The sequence below is a fragment of the Amphiura filiformis genome, chromosome 16 (genome assembly GCF_039555335.1).
Source record: "Amphiura filiformis chromosome 16, Afil_fr2py, whole genome shotgun sequence".
NCBI lineage: Eukaryota > Metazoa > Echinodermata > Ophiuroidea > Amphilepidida > Amphiuridae > Amphiura > Amphiura filiformis.
Genome location: NC_092643.1, coordinates 16,478,312 through 16,497,882, shown reverse-complemented (window position 1 = coordinate 16,497,882; position 19,571 = coordinate 16,478,312). Strand labels below are relative to the sequence as shown.

General features: G+C 36.2%; 1 protein-coding gene across 1 annotated transcript in view; it reads left to right on the top strand.

The window, feature by feature from the left end:
- Positions 1 to 18,290, top strand: part of LOC140172450 (uncharacterized) — a 30,006-nt gene extending 11,716 nt beyond the window's left edge. Inside the window, exons 11-24 of the mRNA XM_072195598.1 lie at positions 6,168 to 6,281; positions 7,140 to 7,253; positions 7,470 to 7,583; positions 8,116 to 8,229; positions 8,443 to 8,556; positions 8,769 to 8,882; positions 9,100 to 9,213; positions 9,430 to 9,543; positions 9,756 to 9,869; positions 11,345 to 11,464; positions 14,197 to 14,310; positions 15,632 to 15,745; positions 16,734 to 16,847; positions 18,169 to 18,290. Of these exons, the coding sequence (XP_072051699.1) occupies positions 6,168 to 6,281; positions 7,140 to 7,253; positions 7,470 to 7,583; positions 8,116 to 8,229; positions 8,443 to 8,556; positions 8,769 to 8,882; positions 9,100 to 9,213; positions 9,430 to 9,543; positions 9,756 to 9,869; positions 11,345 to 11,464; positions 14,197 to 14,310; positions 15,632 to 15,745; positions 16,734 to 16,847; positions 18,169 to 18,290 (1,610 nt within the window). The remainder of the gene's footprint in view (positions 1 to 6,167; positions 6,282 to 7,139; positions 7,254 to 7,469; positions 7,584 to 8,115; positions 8,230 to 8,442; positions 8,557 to 8,768; positions 8,883 to 9,099; positions 9,214 to 9,429; positions 9,544 to 9,755; positions 9,870 to 11,344; positions 11,465 to 14,196; positions 14,311 to 15,631; positions 15,746 to 16,733; positions 16,848 to 18,168) is intronic.
- Positions 18,291 to 19,571: the final 1,281 nt, after the last annotated feature.

Sequence of the window (19,571 nt, the reverse complement as noted above, 5' to 3'; positions counted from 1 at the left end):
CATATCAATAATAATCAAAATATTAATATCTACTAGTATATCAATAATAATGAGAAATATTAATATCAAAATCAATAATGATCAAATATATTAACATCAATATCAATAAAAATAAAAAATATTAATATCGATATCAATGATAAAAAATATTAATATGAATATGAATAATAATCAAAAATATTAATATCAATATCAATAATAATCAAAAATAGTAATACTAATATCAATTTTAAAATATTAGTGATATTGTTGATATTGATATTATATTTTTGATTATTATTGATATTAATATTTTGCTTATTATTGATATTAATATTAATATTTTGCTTATTATTGATATTGATATAAATATTTGTGATTGTTATTGATATTGATGTTAATATTTTTGATTATTATTGATATTGATAGTTTTGTTTATTAGTGTTATTGATATTGGTATTAATATTTTTAAATATTATTGATATATTGATGTGAATATTTTTGATTATTATTGATATTAACCCTAGAACTACGAAGTACCACCACAAGATTTCTTATCCGTCATAAAAAATGTGCGCATTTACGCCCCGACATAAACTAATCATAGATCCATTACCTGGGGTAGGACCGGCTGTCAAAGATGACCATAGAGGGGGTGTTGGTGAGGGCCACCAATGGTTTCTACAGTAAAATAAATTATTTTCACTTCGCTCATGTAAAATTATTATAAGCTATTGACTTTTTACTTGTTAGTTTGAGGAGAAAATTCGGTCAAATTGCATTTTTTGTAGAATTTTAGCCGAAAATCAATTTTGCCAATACTTTTGTAAATAGCTGAAATTTTCCAAATTTGCATGGGCGCCCTCACATTATGACGTCACAGCGACATAATATGAGAGGAATGTTTGTACTTATTGGTATCACTGGGGTAGAGGAGACCCATAGCTATACATTGATTCCAAATATAACGGTATATGACGTTTATAATATTTATTGAAAATTAGGGGGTTGCAACCCCCCTTCGTAGTCCGTGTTACAAAATATGGCTCAGTAGTTCTAGGGTTAATGTTAATATTTTTGATGATTGTTGATAATGATGTTAAGGAGGCACACAGGATCACTAATTATCCATTATTATTCACCTCATAACTCGAAAACTATTTATGTAAAGTATATAAAAGTATACATTTTTTGAACGGAAATGAGCTCATAAATCCATTTAAAATGTCAGTTTTGGGTCAAAAAGTACAATTTTCGAGAAAATCACAAAAACGCCTTTTTTGACCAAAAATTTTTGGTCCGCCATAAAAAAATTATTTGAAAATCAAAAACTGTAAAACATAAATTTTATTAATTTAGACAAATAAATCTAGAAAGTGTTTTTTTATTTTTTCGAAATTTTGCTTAGTTTTTAAAATATAGGCAAAAAATCCGTAAAAACGTGTGACCCGTGTTCAAATTTTTGAATTATGGGTGATAAAAAAAGTTCTAGGCCCTAATTTAAAAAAATGAAAAAACACTATCTAGATTTTGGCCATATCTAAACGTTTGACTTAAAAACTTACCTCAGTGATGCTTCATTTAGACGCTATGGCGGACCAAAATGGTTAAAAGTGGTCAAAAGTGAACTTGCCGAAAATCGCGATTTAGAAAAATACAGCGGATTTTAGGTCCATTTTTGAAGATTATTCCATAAATATATAATCCGGTGACTTGTGACCTTTGGTCAAGTTAGAAAATGAGAAGGGGCGTCCAACTGCAGAAGACTGGCATTTTTTTGGTGATTTAGAAGGTAAAATATACAATATGACAAAATTATCCGTGCACATTCGGCAGATGTTTATCCACATGGAGTAGCCATTTTATTTACTTTAGTCTTGTTTCCATGGTGCAGCAAAGCTTCCGGCAAGGCCGCGGCGTCGCGTGGGCGTTTAAGGAGCGACAGGGCGCGCGGACAGACAGACAGGTTACGCGAATAAGTTGCACAGTGCATGGTCGTGTTGCCGCGAATGAAACCATGATTAAGCACAATTTTGTCCTGTTCCGTATAAAAAAAGATCATGCCCTGTTAGGTATTAAAAGTTGCGGACATCAGAACATTAAAAGTAGCATAGAATAACTGACAAGCAATTATTTCAGCAGATAATCAGGAAGTTTTATGAAATGAAGAATAAATTGAGACATAATCAAGATAATTGCGATTTCTGTTTTGTCCTAATTTTCATAATTTTGCTTTAAAAATGCAATGTTTTTAATTTATCGTTTTTGGTGATTTTTTTTTTTTTTTTTTTTGGTGTGGACAAATATTGCATTTTTATGTTCATTGTCCTTTTCTGACCGCAAACATGATGTTGTTACTACTCGTTGCTTTTTCTTTTTAGTTGGTGCTTGAGAGGCACCACAGCGGCCCGTCCGCACCAAAGATAGGCATTTTAACGCCCGTTATAGCTAGGCCTACACCACAGGAATCCCAAGTAAAATTTTAAAAGATTCTGATGTATTGCATTACTCAATATTCCGTTTTTGTTATTGTAATTGTTTGTTGTTATCATATTTTATTTTTAACTTTTTACGGAATATCAAACACGTACAAAAGTCATAGGCCTAAAGCCACAATAAAGTTGTATTTTGTACCGCATAAAAAGTGAATAAAATACAACAACAAAAATAAAAATAAAAGTGTGTCTGTTGTTGTTTTCAATCAAATAAACGTGTAAAAAGTGGGGTAAAAGTTGTAATATGTCTTGAATAAACTTCTTGTAAAACGGACAAAAAGTAGGCCTAGGCCTATATATATATGTTAAACGGGCAAAACACGGAGAGGTCACAAGAAAACTGAAAAACACGGAAATTGACATAGCCTAACAAAACCGAATTTCAAAAGTAGAAAACGGAACACTTATGGCTTTAAATTAGATTGTGGTTTATGCAGTAGGCCTACCGTATATAGGCATCATGCTATAAAGAGTGTTTTAAAACACTGCATGAAAACATTCACGAAAAATGCTTTAAAGCAGCTTACCTTTTAAAGTATGCAGAAAACATTAGGCCCCCTATAAACGTGAAAGTTGAAAGCCAGACAAACATTGCAAATAAATTTGCGTTTTCGATTATATTTCTCGTTTGAACTATTTAGCATGCATTAAAACATTCATGAAAATGCTTTCATAAACGCGTGTTCGCTATGCATTTTTGACATAGAGTTGTAGGCCTATGCCTAGATGGTCGATATGATGTATTAATATGTCAACGTTTTTGACATTGCGTTAATGGTCAATCAGGAGTAGAGAACGTGCTTAAATCCGTGTTTTAATAACACTTTGAAACATTATTCAGGGCCTTAGGTATCTAATATAGGCCTACCGGTAGTAACTGCTTGCCTATTTTTTATGGTCTTCAAAATTAAGACGAGACTGAACGACCGCAGAGACCTCCGAACCATAGACAAAATATAAGCTAATATAATAGGCCTATATTCTTGTCCAACTACACCAACTTGGTAAATTAAATAATAACAATGAAATGAATGAATGAATGAATGAATGAATGAATGAATAAAATAAAACAAATTTTAAGCATAAAATAATAAGCCTAATGATGTACTATAGGCCTACGGGCTAAGTCTAGCCTACTAGCAAAATATTTAGGGCCTACGTTTTCCATCGTATCTACCAGATTGCATCATCATTACAGGGCTTCTTACGGGTAACTACTTCTTATTATAGATAAATGTCATCTTTTCAAGTTCAGAATGAAACTTTAAAAACAAAACAAAAACAAACAAAAAATTCACTATTATGTTCATATAAAATAAACCTATAATTTATACCACTATATCAGCACTTTTTTGGCGAGTAGGCCTATGATTCTGGGACGGGGACGGTCGGCACGCAGTTTCGCAATGCAATGGTGCAAGCTTTACCTACCTTGGAAGAGATCAATACGATAAAATACGGTAGTGATCGCGATTGGCGACTCCAACGCCTCACTCAGCAATCACCTCACCCATCCAGTTTACCATGTGTGCGTGTCTTTTCTAGCTGTACGCCGCAGTACGCGTTACGAGAACGCGATCTATTGCGGGAAAACAATGATTTATTTGCTTTTGCATTTTGACGAGTTTTTAATGAAAAAGGGTCTTTAAAATAGCTTTTCTTATGGTTCAAATTTTAAGATTTCTTTAAAATCTACTAATGACAAGATAAAATACGGTTTGAAGATGACATTAGTGATGAAAACTCAATTTTGGCCATGTAACACTTCAGTGATCCTGTGTGCATCCTTAATATATTATTAATATTATTGATGATAGTAAACCAAATTGATGTTAATACTTTTGATTATTATTTATATCGATATTAATAGTTTTGATTAGTATTGATAATGATGTTAATAGGCCTACATTGATATTATTATTAATATTGATGATAGTAAAAAAATTAATGTTGGATCATGGCACATATAAATATATATATATATGATTTTGGGTGTTTTATCAAGAATTCTGGCAACACTTACTTTGTGCTCAGGTGTTTAAACATTCATATAACAATCTATACTATGAACATTCGATGTATGAAAATTAGAAATAAGCATTTCCTAACCAAACCATCAACACAAAATCACTAAAATGCTAATATTGGGTGTTTTATCAAGAATTCTGGCAACACTAATTTTGAATTTTCAGTGTTTAGATATTTACAAAGACGAAAAAGTGTTGTTTGGATTCACCTTGAAGGAAAATATTTGTCAAAATGCACAAAATTGTGACAAAATGCGTAATTTGAAAAATGTCAATTTGAAAAATACCGGTTTTTCTGGCAACACTGTATTTAGAAGTAACATTTGCCCAAGCTGATTTTTATTAAAATGTAAAGTACCTAGCTTGTACTACCCACACTAGAATGGACAAAATCCTGGGAACACCGGGTTGTTGATTTTCATGATGATATTTTAGGTGCTAAAATGACATTTTATGAAAAAGTGAAAATACACCTGACAGATGGGCTCTGCACGTACCCTTAAAAATAACTATTGACCTCTAAATATGCTGATCATCAGATGAATAGATGTCCTTTCACAAGAACTTAATGTGATGTACCAACAATATATGGCTTAGATACAGCGAACACTTGAAATAACATATTTTTTCACTAATTTCACTGCTAATTTGGCCCAAAATGAGCCGATTTTTGAATTTTTTTTAGTCACACAAGTAGTCAACACCCTAACATGCATCATTGCACAAAATATCAGAAAAATCTATTTTTTGAGGTATAGAGCCACTTCTAAAAAATTATGTTCAAGAGCTAAAAGAATGCATTGTGGTTGGGTATTTGGTCAAAGGTCACTGAACGAATTCAAAATGGAGTAGCTAGCTGTTAGCAGTTGGAATATATTTGTGCATAATATGCAAGTTATTTTTGGTCCAAAATGTATGGATTTACATGTAGGACATTACAAGATGTTTACTAATTAATCTGGAACATGCTATAGGAATTATAAAGCATTGAATGCTTGATTTCATATGACAATGTAGGTAGGAAAATTTGTATTGTATGCAGTCTTTATACACTATGTACCTAATATATGACACATTTGAATTTTAGTTTATATCCTAATAAATCAAACATGATTTTGACAGTAAATTAATGCCAGTTAAATTACTAATCATCAGCTAATGTGTCAATTAACTGATAAGCTTTTTGTTAAGCTATTTGTTGTAAATAAATTATAATATTTGATATCAAAATTATAGGCTGTGTAAGTGATGTGATCACATTTAGATACTGTTATACATGTATATATGCTGATATCATATTAAATGATGACAATTACACTTGTCCAATATTTATTTTCAGATACCAATGATTGCAGCCCTAACCCATGTCAAAATGGAGGTAGTTGTACAGATGGAGTAGATTCCTATACCTGTACATGTGCTGCTGGATACACTGGAACCAATTGCGATACAAGTAAGTAAAAATGTCACACATTTGTTGCGGGTTTGCTCTGCTTGAAATGGTAGGATGAATATCTTTGAGAATTCATAGATTCGGACATGTCAATGAAACGATAAATTTCATCTGGAAATATATACACAATAACACTTAATTAGGTTTTACGAGACACATTTAAGTCAATTATTTAAATGAAGACAATTACACTTGTCCAATATTTATTTTCAGATATCAATGATTGCAGCCCTAACCCATGTCAAAATGGAGGTAGCTGTACAGATGGAGTAGATTCCTATACCTGTACATGTGCTGCTGGATACACTGGAACCAATTGCGATACAAGTAAGTAAAAATGTCACACATTTATTGCGGGTTTGCTCTGCTTGAAATGGTAGGATGATTATCTTTGAGAATTCATAGATTCGGACATGTCAATGAAACGATAAATTTCATCTGGAAATATATACACAATAACACTTAAGTTTTACAAGACACATTTAACTCAATTATTTAAATGATGACAATTACACTTGTCCAATATTTATTTTCAGATACCAATGATTGCAGCCCTAACCCATGTCAAAATGGAGGTAGCTGTACAGATGGAGTAGATTCCTATACCTGTACATGTGCTGCTGGATACACTGGAACCAACTGCGATACAAGTAAGTAAAAATGTCACACATTTGTTACGGGTTTGCTCTGCTTGAAATGGTAGGACGAATATCTTTAAGAATTCATAGATTCGGAAATGTCAATGAAACGATAAATTTCATCTGGAAATATATACACAATAACACTTACTTAGGTTTTACGAGACACATTTAACTCAATTATTTAAATGATGACAATTACACTTGTCCATATTTATTTTCAGATACCAATGATTGCAGCCCTAACCCATGTCAAAATGGAGGTAGTTGTACAGATGGAGTAGATTCCTATACCTGTACATGTGCTGCTGGATACACTGGAACCAACTGCGATACAAGTAAGTAAAAATGTCACACATTTGTTGCGTGTTTGCTCTGCTTGAAATGGTAGGATGAATATCTTTGAGAATTCATAGATTCGGAAATGTCAATGAAACGATAAATGTCATCTGGAAATATATACACAATAACACTTAAGTTTTACGAGACACATTTAAGTCAATTATTTAAATGATGACAATTACACTTGTCTAATATTTATTTTTAGATATCAATGATTGCAGCCCTAACCCTTGTCAAAATGGAGGGAGCTGTACAGATGGAGTAGATTCCTATACCTGTACATGTGCTGCTGGATACACTGGAACCAATTGCGATACAAGTAAGTAAAAATGTCAGACATTTGTTGCGGGTTTGCTCTGCTTGAAATGGTAGGATGAATATCTTTGAGAATTCATAGATTCGGACATGTCAATGAAACGATAAATTTCATCTGGAAATATATTATACACAATAACACTTACTTAGGTATTACGAGACACATTTAAGTCAATTATTTAAATGATGACAATTACACTTGTCCAATATTTATTTTCAGATACCAATGATTGCAGCCCTAACCCATGTCAAAATGGAGGTAGCTGTACAGATGGAGTAGACTCCTATACCTGTACATGTGCTGCTGGATACACTGGGACCAATTGCGATACAAGTAAGTAAAAATGTCACACATTAGTTGCGGGTTTGCTCTGCTTGAACTGGTAGGATGAATATCTTTGAGAATTCATAGATTCGGACATGTCAATGAAACGATAAATTTCATCTGGAAATATATACACAATAACACTTAAGTTTTACGAGACACATTTAAGTCAAATATTTAAATGATGACAATTACACTTGTCCAATATTTATTTTCAGATATCAATGATTGCAGCCCTAACCCATGTCAAAATGGAGGTAGTTGTACAGATGGAGTAGATTCCTATACCTGTATATGTGCTGCTGGATACACTGGAACCAACTGCGATACAAGTAAGTAAAAATGTCACACATTTGTTGCGGGTTTGCTCTGCTTGAACTGGTAGGATGAATGTCTTTGAGAATTCATAGATTCGGACATGTCAATGAAACGATAAATTTCATCTGGAAATATATACACAATAACACTTAGGTTTTTCGAGACACATTTAAGTCAATTATTTAAATGATGACAATTACACTTGTCCAATATTCATTTTCAGATATCAATGATTGCAGCCCTAACCCATGTCAAAATGGAGCTAGTTGTACAGATGGAGTAGGTTCCTATACCTGTACATGTGCTGCTGGATACGCTGGAACCAACTGCGATACAAGTAAGTAAAAATGTCACACATTTGTTGCGGGTTTGCTCTGCTTGAAATGGTAGGATGAATATCTTTGAGAATTCATAGATTCGGACATGTCAATGAAACGATAAATTTCATCTGGACATATATATACAATAACACTTTCTAAGGTTTTACGAGACACATTTAACTGAATTATTTCAATGATGACAATTACACTTGTCCAATATTTATTTTCAGATATCAATGATTGCAGCCCTAACCCATGTCAAAATGGAGGTAGCTGTACAGATGGAGTAGATTCCTATACCTGTACGTGTGCTGCTGGATACACTGGAACCAACTGCGATACAAGTAAGTAAAAATGTCACACATTTGTTGCGGGTTTGCTCTGCTTGAAATGGTAGGATGAATATCTTTGAGAATTCATAGATTCGGACATGTCAATCAAACGATAAATGTCATCTGGAAATATATACACAATAACACTTACTTAGGTTTTACGAGACACATTTAACTCAAATATTTAAATGATGACAATTACACTTGTCCATATTTATTTTCAGATACCAATGATTGCAGCCCTAACCCATGTCAAAATGGAGGTAGTTGTACAGATGGAGTAGATTCCTATACCTGTACATGTGCTGCTGGATACACTGGAACCAACTGCGATACAAGTAAGTAAAAATGTTACATATTTGTTACGGGTTTGCTCTGCTTGAAATGGTAGGATGAATATCTTTGAGAATTCATAGATTCGAACATGTCAATGAAACGATAAATTTCATCTGTATATTATATTATACACAATAACACTTACTTAGGTTTTACGAGACACATTTGACTCAATTATTTAAATGATGACAATTACACTTGTCCAACATTTATTTTCAGATATCAATGATTGCAGCCCTAACCCATGTCAAAATGGAGGTAGCTGTACAGATGGAGTAGATTCCTATACCTGTACATGTGCTGCTGGATATACTGGAACCAATTGCGATACAAGTAAGTAAAATGTCACACATTTGTTGCGGGTTTGCTCTGCTTGAAATGGTGGGATGAATATCTTTGAGAATTCATAGATTCGGACATGTCAATGAAACGATAAATTTCATCTGTATATTATATTATACACAATAACACTTACTTAGGTTTTACGAGACACATTTGACTCAATTATTTAAATGATGACAATTACACTTGTCCAACATTTATTTTCAGATATCAATGATTGCAGCCCTAACCCATGTCAAAATGGAGGTAGCTGTACAGATGGAGTAGATTCCTATACCTGTACATGTGCTGCTGGATACACTGGAACCAATTGCGATACAAGTAAGTAAAATGTCACACATTTGTTGCGGGTTTGCTCTGCTTGAAATGGTTTGATGAATATCTTTGAGAATTCATAGATTCGGACATGTCAATGAAACGATAAATTTCATCTGTATATTATATTATACACAATAATACTTAGGTTTTACGAGACACATTTGACTCAATTATTTAAATGATGACAATTACACTTGTCCAACATTTATTTTCAGATATCAATGATTGCAGCCCTAACCCATGTCAAAATGGAGGTAGCTGTACAGATGGAGTAGATTCCTATACCTGTACATGTGCTGCTGGATACACTGGAACCAATTGCGATACAAGTAAGGGGTTGTGCAATAATTATGTGCACCCCCGGGGTGGTGAATTATAGGGGGGGCAAAGATTTTTTGGCAGGCCAAAGGGGGGGGCAAGCGATTTTTGGCAGGTCGAAAGGGGGGGCAAGCAATTTTGGGCACAGATATTTTGGGCACTGTTTCTATATTACGCCCTAAAAAGGCGTAGGAAAACGTTACGAACACGTTCAAATATGCAAATTTCCTGCTCGCTGCGCTCGCATTATTATATGATAAGACAATTTAAGGTTTTAAATTTGGGTTCTCCCAAATCTTGCATGTGTAAGGGGGGGGGGCAAAGATTTTTTGGCACATCAAAAGGGGGGGCAAAGGTTTTTTGGCACATCGAAAGGGGGCAAAGATTTTTTGGCACGGCCAAGCGATTTTTGGCAGACCATTTTGAGAATTCACCACCCTGGGGTACACATAATTATTCCACCACCCCTAAGTAAAAATGTCACACATTTGTTGCGGGCCCGGGGTGTCACTTACCCCATTGTGGCCTGTACACCATCCGCGATAATCAACTTTTGAAAAGCACCCTAAACAAGGATTTAACCCTTGGCTAAAACGACACCCTAAACAGGGATTTCATTCCTAACATCAAATTTCATACCCTAAATTTCATTTCCGCGTATTTAGAAATTGCAATTTTGCTACCCTTTTTCCATTTTTCATGTTTTTGACACCCTAAACGCGATACGCGCGTATCGTGCCTACCCACGAAAAACGACCCTTTTACGCGTTTTCATTATCGCGGATGGTGTACAGGCCACAATGGGAGTGACCCCGGGGTTGCGGGTTTGCTCTGCTTGAAATGGTAGGATGAATATCTTTGAGAATTCATAGATTCGGACATGTCAATGAAACGATAAATTTCATCTGTATATTATATTATACACAATAACACCTACTTAGGGGTGGTGCAATAATTATGTGTACCCTGGGGTGAATTCTCAAATGGTCTGCCAAAATCGCTTGCCCCCCCCTTTGGCCGTGCCAAAAACGTTTGCCCCCTTTCGACGTGCCAAAAACCTTTGCCCCCTTTTGACGTGCCAAAAAATCTTTGCCCCCCTTACACATGCAAGATTTTGGGGAACCTGAATTTAAAACCTTAAATTGTCTTAACATATAATGCGAGCGCAGCGAGCAGGAAATTTTGCATATTTGAACGTGTTTGTAACGTTTTCCTACGCCTTTTTAGGGCATAATATAGAAACGGTGCCCAAAATATCTGTGCCAAAAATTGCTTGCCCCCCTTTCGACCTGCCAAAAATCGCTTGACCCCCTTTCGACCTGCCAAAAATGCTTGCCCCCCCTTTGGCCTGCCAAAAATCTTTGCCCCCCTATAATTCACCCCTGGGGTACACATAATTATTGCACCACCCCTTAGGTATTACGAGACACATTTAACTCAATTATTTAAATGATGACAATTACACTTGTCCAATATTTATTTTCAGATATCAATAATTGCAGCCCTAACCCATGTCAAAATGGAGGTAGCTGTACAGATGGAGTAGATTCCTATACCTGTACATGTGCTGCTGGATACACTGGAACCAACTGCGATACAAGTAAGGGTAAACAATTTTCATGTAAACCAAACCAAATTTTACTCACGAGTTTGACGGTTTCGCTTTTCATGGACGAAAAGCATCATCAGAATATTGATTGATGATCACTTCTTCCGGTTGGACGAATTCCGACCACAGATCGAGGGTGTAGAATTGTCACTCAGTAGAGGATCATATACGTGACTTAGATGGTGGGCCCCGTCGTCCCTGTTCATGACGTTGGGTCCTCTTCTCCGAATCCATATGGACTCCTTGATCCGTCTTATGTTTGCGTTATACTCCTTGCCAAGGATTTTTGAATTGTTCCAGTCTATGACATGGTTTTTCTGTACTGCATGGTCTGCTATGGCGGATTTTGATTGCTCTGTTTCTGACTGTTTACGTGTTTGACGCGTGTAATTTTGCTTAGACTTTTCCACCCTTGTGGTTTCTTTTTTGTGTTCATTGAGACGAGTTGCAAATTTTCTTCCGGTCTCACCGACATATGTTTGGTTACAATTAGTGCATGGTATTTCGTACACACAATCCGTGCTGTTAATAGGATCTATTTTGTCCTTTGGGTGGACCAGAAGTTTTCTGAGACTAGTGTTGGGCTTCATAGCCGTTGCGATACCGTGTTTTCTGAAAATTCTATTGGCCTTCTCCGTAAGTCCTTCCACATATAGGATAACCACAAGACCTTTAGTTTGGATGTCATTGTCCTTTTTCTTTTTAGGTTTCTTTGCCTGTTTCTTATCAATTTTTTCTTGCACTTGTTTGAACGACCAATGTGGGTAACCACAACGACTGAGGGCCTCTTTGATCTTAACTTCCTCTAATTTCTTATCTGCCTCCTCAGTTACGATTGTGTTCATTCTGTCGAAAAGGGTCCTGACCACGCCAAGTTTTTGGTGGAGGGGGTGATGTGACTTGAAATTGAGGTATTGGTCAGTGTGAGTAACCTTCCTATACACTAGCAGCTTAACTGACCCATCTGGCTTGCGTACAATTAACGTGTCCAAAAATGGAATGTTGCCCTCCTGCTCTTTTTCATAGGTAAATTTTATGTTCCCCGTGGGATCACTCTGATTGAGGTGCTCTGTGAGATCGTCGACTTGGTCTTTGTGAACTATTTCTAGGATATCATCCACGTATCTCTTCCATAATCTCGGCTTACATGTGAGCGGGGCAGATGCTATGGCCTTTTGTTCTAGAAATTCCATATAGAGATTGGCTACGACCGGGGATACGGGACTTCCCATGGCAGCACCAAAAAGTTGTTTGTAAATAGTGCCACGAAACAGAAAATAAGTAGTTGTGAGGATGAATTGTAATAGTTCCAAAACATCATCAACCGAGAGTAAAGTCCTGTCTTTCAAGGTGGGGTCATTTTCCAAACGTGATTTTATAACTTGGAGTGATTGTTCAATGGGGGTGTTGGTAAACATAGATACCACATCATGTGAGTTAAATATCTCCTCCTCTTCTACCATAACCTCAGCTAAACCCTCAGCTAAATGTTTAGAGTTTTGCACATGATATTCAGATCCACCAACAAGGGCAGACAAGATGTCAGCTAGGGCACGGGACGTTTGGTAACCGATGGTACCCGTGTAGTCAACTATGGGTCTGACTTTATTTCCAGGCTTATGGATCTTCGGCGTACCATAGATCCTAGGGATGTTTTCCGCCGTGGGAAAAAGGAGATCATACTGAGATCTGTTGATTTTACCTTCCTTCTTTAACCTACTCAATATAGCCACTAAGTCTCTTTTAAAGCGCTGTGTAGGATCAGCGGCGAGGGTTTCATAAGTTCTTTTATCATTGAGCATCTCAGATAATTTCTCTTCATATTCTTTCACATCTAAGTCACGTATATGATCCTCTACTGAGTGACAATTCTACACCCTCTGTGGTCGGAATTCGTCCAACCGGAAGAACTGATCATCAATCAATATTCTGATGATGCTTTTCGTCCATGAAAAGCGAAACCGTCAAACTCGTGAGTAAAATTTGGTTTGGTTTACATGAAAATTGTTTATCTATTTATCTACAAACCTGATGAATCTGTTCAGTGGATACAAGTAAGGGGTGGTGCAATAATTATGTGCACCCCCGGGGTGGTGAATTATAGGGGGGGCAAAGATTTTTTGGCAGGCCAAAAGGGGGGGGGGCAAGCGATTTTTGGCAGGTGGAAAGGGGGGGCAAGCAATTTTTGGCACAGATATTTTGGGCACCGTTTCTATATTACGCCCTAAAAAGGCGTAGGAAAACGTTACGAACACGTTCAAATATGCAATTTCCTGTCGCTGCGCTCGCATTATATGATAAGACAATTTAAGGTTTTAATTTGGGTTCCCAAAAATCTTGCATGTGTAAGGGGGCAAAAGATTTTTGGCACATCAAAAGGGGGGCAAAGGTTTTTTGGCACATCGAAAGGGGGGGGCAAAGATTTTTTTGGCACGGCCAAAGGGGGGGATGCAATTTTTGGCAGACCATTTTGAGAATTCACCACCCCGGGGGTACACATAATTATTGCACCACCCCTAAGTAAAAATGTCACACATTTGTTGCGGGTTTGCTCTGCTTGAAATGGTAGGATGATTATCTTTGAGAATTCATAGATTCGGACATGTCAATAAAACGATAAATGTCATCTGTAAATATATACACAATAACACTTACTTAGGTTTTACGAGACACATTTAACTCAATCATTTAAATGATGACAATTACACTTGTCCAATATTTATTTTCAGATATCAATAATTGCAGCCCTAACCCATGTCAAAATGGAGGTAGCTGTACAGATGGAGTAGATTCCTATACCTGTACATGTGCTGCTGGATACACTGGAACTAATTGCGATACAAGTAAGTAAAAATGTCACACATTTGTTGTGGGTTTGCTCTGCTTGAAACGGTAGGATGAATATCTTTGAGAATTCATAGATTCGGACATGTCAATGAAACGATAAATTTCATCTGCAAATATATACACATTAACACTTAAGTTTTACGAGACACATTTAACTCAATTATTTAAATGATGACAATTACACTTGTCCAATATTTATTTTCAGATATCAATAATTGCAGCCCTAACCCATGTCAAAATGGAGGTAGCTGTACAGATGGAGTAGATTCCTATACCTGTACATGTGCTGCTGGATACACTGGAACCAATTGCGATACAAGTAAGTGGTGGTGCAATAATTATGTGCACCCCGGGGTGGTGAATTATATGGGGGGGCAAAGATTTTTGGCAGGCCAAAAGGGGGGGCAAGCGATTTTGGCAGGTCGAAAGGGGGGGGGGCAAGCAATTTTTGGCACAGATATTTTGGGCACCGTTTCTATATTACGCCCTAAAAAGGCGTAGGAAAACGTTACGAACACGTTCAAATATGCAAAATTTCCTGATCGCTGCGCTCGCATTATATGATAAGACAATTTAAGGTTTTAAATTTGGGTTCCCCAAATCTTGCATGTGGGGGCAAAGATTTTTTGGCACATCAAAAGGGGGGGGCAAAGGTTTTTTTGGCACATCGAAAGGGGGGCAAGGATTTTTGGCACGGCCAAAGGGGGGCAAGCGATTTTTTGGCAGACCATTTTGAGAATTCACCACCCCGGGGTACACATAATTATTGCACCACCCCTAAGTAAAAATGTCACACATTTGTTGCGGGTTTGCTCTGCTTGAAATGGTAGGATGAATATCTTTGAGAATTCATAGATTCGGACATGTCAATGAAACGATAAATTTCATCTGTAAATTATATTATACACAATAACACTTACTTAGGTATTACGAGACACATTTAACTCAATTATTTAAATGATGACAATTACACTTGTCCAATATTTATTTTCAGATACCAATGATTGCAGCCCTAACCCATGTCAAAATGGGGGTAGCTGTACAGATGGAGTAGATTCCTATACCTGTACATGTGCTGCTGGATATACTGGAACCAACTGCGATACAAGTAAGTAAAAATGTCAGACATTTGTTGCGGGTTTGCTCTGCTTGAAATGGTAGGATGAATATCTTTGAGAATTCATAGATTCGGACATGACAATGAAACGATAAATTTCATCTGCAAATATATACACAATAACACTTAAGTTTTACGAGACACATTTAAGTCAATTATTTAAATGATGACAATTACACTTGTCCAATATTTATTTTCAGATATCAATGATTGCAGCCCTAACCCATGTCAAAATGGAGGTAGCTGTACAGATGGAGTAGATTCCTATACCTGTACATGTGCTGCTGGATACACTGGAACCAATTGCGATACAAGTAAGGGGTGGTGCAATAATTATGTGCACCCCGGGGTGGTGAATTATATAGGGGGCAAAGATTTTTGGCAAGCCAAAAGGGGGGGGCAAGCGATTTTGGCAGGTCGAAAGGGGGGGGCAAGCAATTTTAGCACAGATATTTTGGGCACCGTTTCTATATTACGCCCTAAAAAGGCGTAGGAAAACGTTACGAACACGTTCAAATATGCAACATTTCCAGCTCGCATTATATGATAAGACAATTTAAGGTTTTAAATTTGGGTTCCCCAAAATCTTGCATGTGTAAGGGGGGGGCAAAGATTTTTTGGCACATCAAAAGGGGGGCAGAGGTTTTTGGCACATCGAAAGGGGGCAAAGATTTTTGGCACGGCCAAAGGGGGGCAAGCGATTTTTGGCAGACCATTTTGAGAATTCACCACCCTGGGGTACACATAATTATTGCACCACCCCTAAGTAAAAATGTCACACATTTGTTGCGGGTTTGCTCTGCTTGAAATGGTAGGATGAATATCTTTGAGAATTCATAGATTCGGACATGTCAATGAAACGATAAATTTCATCTGTAAATTATATTATACACAATAACACTTACTTAGGTATTACGAGACACATTTAACTCAATTATTTAAATGATGAAAATTACACTTGTCCAATATTTATTTTCAGATACCAATGATTGCAGCCCTAACCCATGTCAAAATGGGGGTAGCTGTACAGATGGGGTAGATTCCTATACCTGTACATGTGCTGCTGGATATACTGGAACCAACTGCGATACAAGTAAGTAAAAATGTCAGACATTTGTTGCGGGTTTGCTCTGCTTGAAATGGTAGGAAGAATATCTTTGAGAATTCATAGATTCGGACATGACAATGAAACGATAAATTTCATCTGCAAATATATACACAATAACACTTAAGTTTTACGAGACACATTTAAGTCAATTATTTAAATGATGACAATTACACTTGTCCAATATTTATTTTCAGATATCAATGATTGCAGCCCTAACCCATGTCAAAATGGAGGTAGCTGTACAGATGGAGTAGATTCCTATACCTGTACATGTGCTGCTGGATACACTGGAACCAATTGCGATACAAGTGAGTGGTGGTGCAATAATTATGTGCACCCCGGGGTGGTGAATTATATAGGGGGCAAAGATTTTTTGGCAAGCCAAAAGGGGGGGCAAGCGATTTTTGGCAGGTCGAAAGGGGGGGGGCAAGCAATTTTTAGCACAGATATTTTGGGCACCGTTTCTATATTACGCCCTAAAAAGGCGTAGGAAAACGTTACGAACACGTTCAAATATGCAAAATTTCCAGCTCGCATTATATGATAAGACAATTTAAGGTTTTAAATTTGGGTTCCCCCAAATCTTGCATGTGTAAGGGGGGGGCAAAGATTTTTTGGCACATCAAAAGGGGGCAGAGGTTTTTGGCACATCGAAAGGGGGCAAAGATTTTTGGCACGGCCAAAGGGGGGGGCAAGCGATTTTGGCAGACCATTTTGAGAATTCACCACCCTGGGGTACACATAATTATTGCACCACCCCTAAGTAAAAATGTCACACATTTGTTGCGGGTTTGCTCTGCTTGAAATGGTAGGATGAATATCTTTGAGAATTCATAGATTCGGACATGTCAATGAAACGATAAATTTCATCTGGAAATTATATTATACACAATAACACTTACTTAGGTATTACGAGACACATTTAACTCAATTATTTAAATGATGGCAATTACACTTGTCCAATATTTATTTTCAGATATCAATGATTGCAGCCCTAACCCATGTCAAAATGGAGGTAGCTGTACAGATGGAGTAGATTCCTATACCTGTACATGTGCTGCTGGATACACTGGAACCAATTGCGATACAAGTAAGTACAAATGTCACACATTTGTTGCGGGTTTGCTCTGCTTGAAATGGTAGGATGAATATCTTTGAGAATTCATAGATTCGGACATGTCAATGAAACGATAAATTTCATTTGGAAATTATATTATACACAATAACACTTAGGTTTTACGAGACACATTTGACTCAATTATTTAAATGATGACAATTACACTTGTCCAATATTTATTTTCAGATATCAATGATTGCAGCCCTAACCCATGTCAAAATGGAGGTAGCTGTACAGATGGAGTAGATTCCTATACCTGTACATGTGCTGCTGGATACACTGGAACCAATTGCGATACAAGTAAGTAAAAATGTCACACATTTGTTACGGGTTTGCTCTGCTTGAAATGGTAGGATGAATATCTTTGAGAATTCATAGATTCGGACATGTCAATGAAACGATAAATTTCATCTGGAAATATATACACAATAACACTTACTTAGGTTTTACGAGACACATTTAACTCAATTATTTAAATGATGACAAGTACACTTGTCCATATTTATTGTCAGATACCAATGATTGCAGCCCTAACCCATGTCAAAATGGAGGTAGTTGTATAGATGGAGTAGATTCCTATACCTGTACATGTGCTGCTGGATACACTGGAACCAACTGCGATACAAGTAAGTAAAAATGTTACATATTTGTTACGGGTTTGCTCTGCTTGAATGATTTGGATGCGTACGAATAAGATGTTCCTTAACTCTGATAAGACAAAAATCATGCTTTTCTGTTAGAATTGATGGTAATGATCTTGAATGTGTTGATAATTTTAAATGCTTGGGTGTTGTAATTGATAATCAATTAAAATGGCATAAGCAAGTTAATAATGTTGTTCGAAATGTTTTTGTAAACTTGCTTTGTTACGTCGTGTTAAACCATATCTTAATGTTGATACTTTAAATGTTCTTTATAAAAGTATGGTTCAACCTCACTTTGATTATTGTAGCTTAGCATGGTATGGTCGTTTTAAAGAAGATTGTCATAGACTTGATGTAATACAAAAGCGATGTGCGCGAGTGATCTTAGGTGTTAATTACTACACTCCATCTAATTATATGTTTCAAGAGCTAAGGTGGTCACGGCTATCAGATCGTAATAATTATTTCAAAGTTCTAATGATTTATAAATGTCTTAATGGTCTCGCTCCACAGTATTTAAATAATATGTTTAATTATGTGCGTGACAATCACGATCGTGTTACGAGGCAAGCTGCAGCTGATTTGCTAGCTCTTCCACCCATTGTTCATGGTACTGACATCGAGTCTTTTAAATTTTCGTTCAGCTATAGTGGCGTTAAGTTGTGGAATAATATTGACCCGCCTACTAGAAATGCTGTCAATGTTCAGTCGTTTAAGACAATGTATAAAAGTAGCCATCTAAAGTAGATTGCATATTCGCTTGATTTGATGTTTTTAAAAGTTGTATATACCTATGATTATATGAAATTACGTGCCATAATTGTTTGTATATTATATCTAAATCATGTGTTTTTATGTATAATTACTATATTTTATAAGAGTGTCTTTTAATATTGTTGTAACTTAATTGTATATTGCAGGGCCCCGGTTAGAACAGCTTTAAGCTGATTCGGGTATACCCTGGGTAAAGATAATAAATAATAAAATTGAAATGGTAGGATGAATATCTTTGAGAATTTATAGATTCGGACATGTCAATAAAACGATAAATTTCATCTGTAAATATATACACAATAACACTTATTTAAGTTTTACGAGACACATTTAACTCAATTATTTAAATGATGACAATTACACTTGTCCAATATTTAAAAGTAAAAGTGGTGTAGCGTGAATCATCCTATTGTGGGCACCAACCATGATAGGGGCAACAGACCTGATTGTGATCACAATCCGTTTCTTGGCAATTTTGCTATGGGATTTTCTAAATT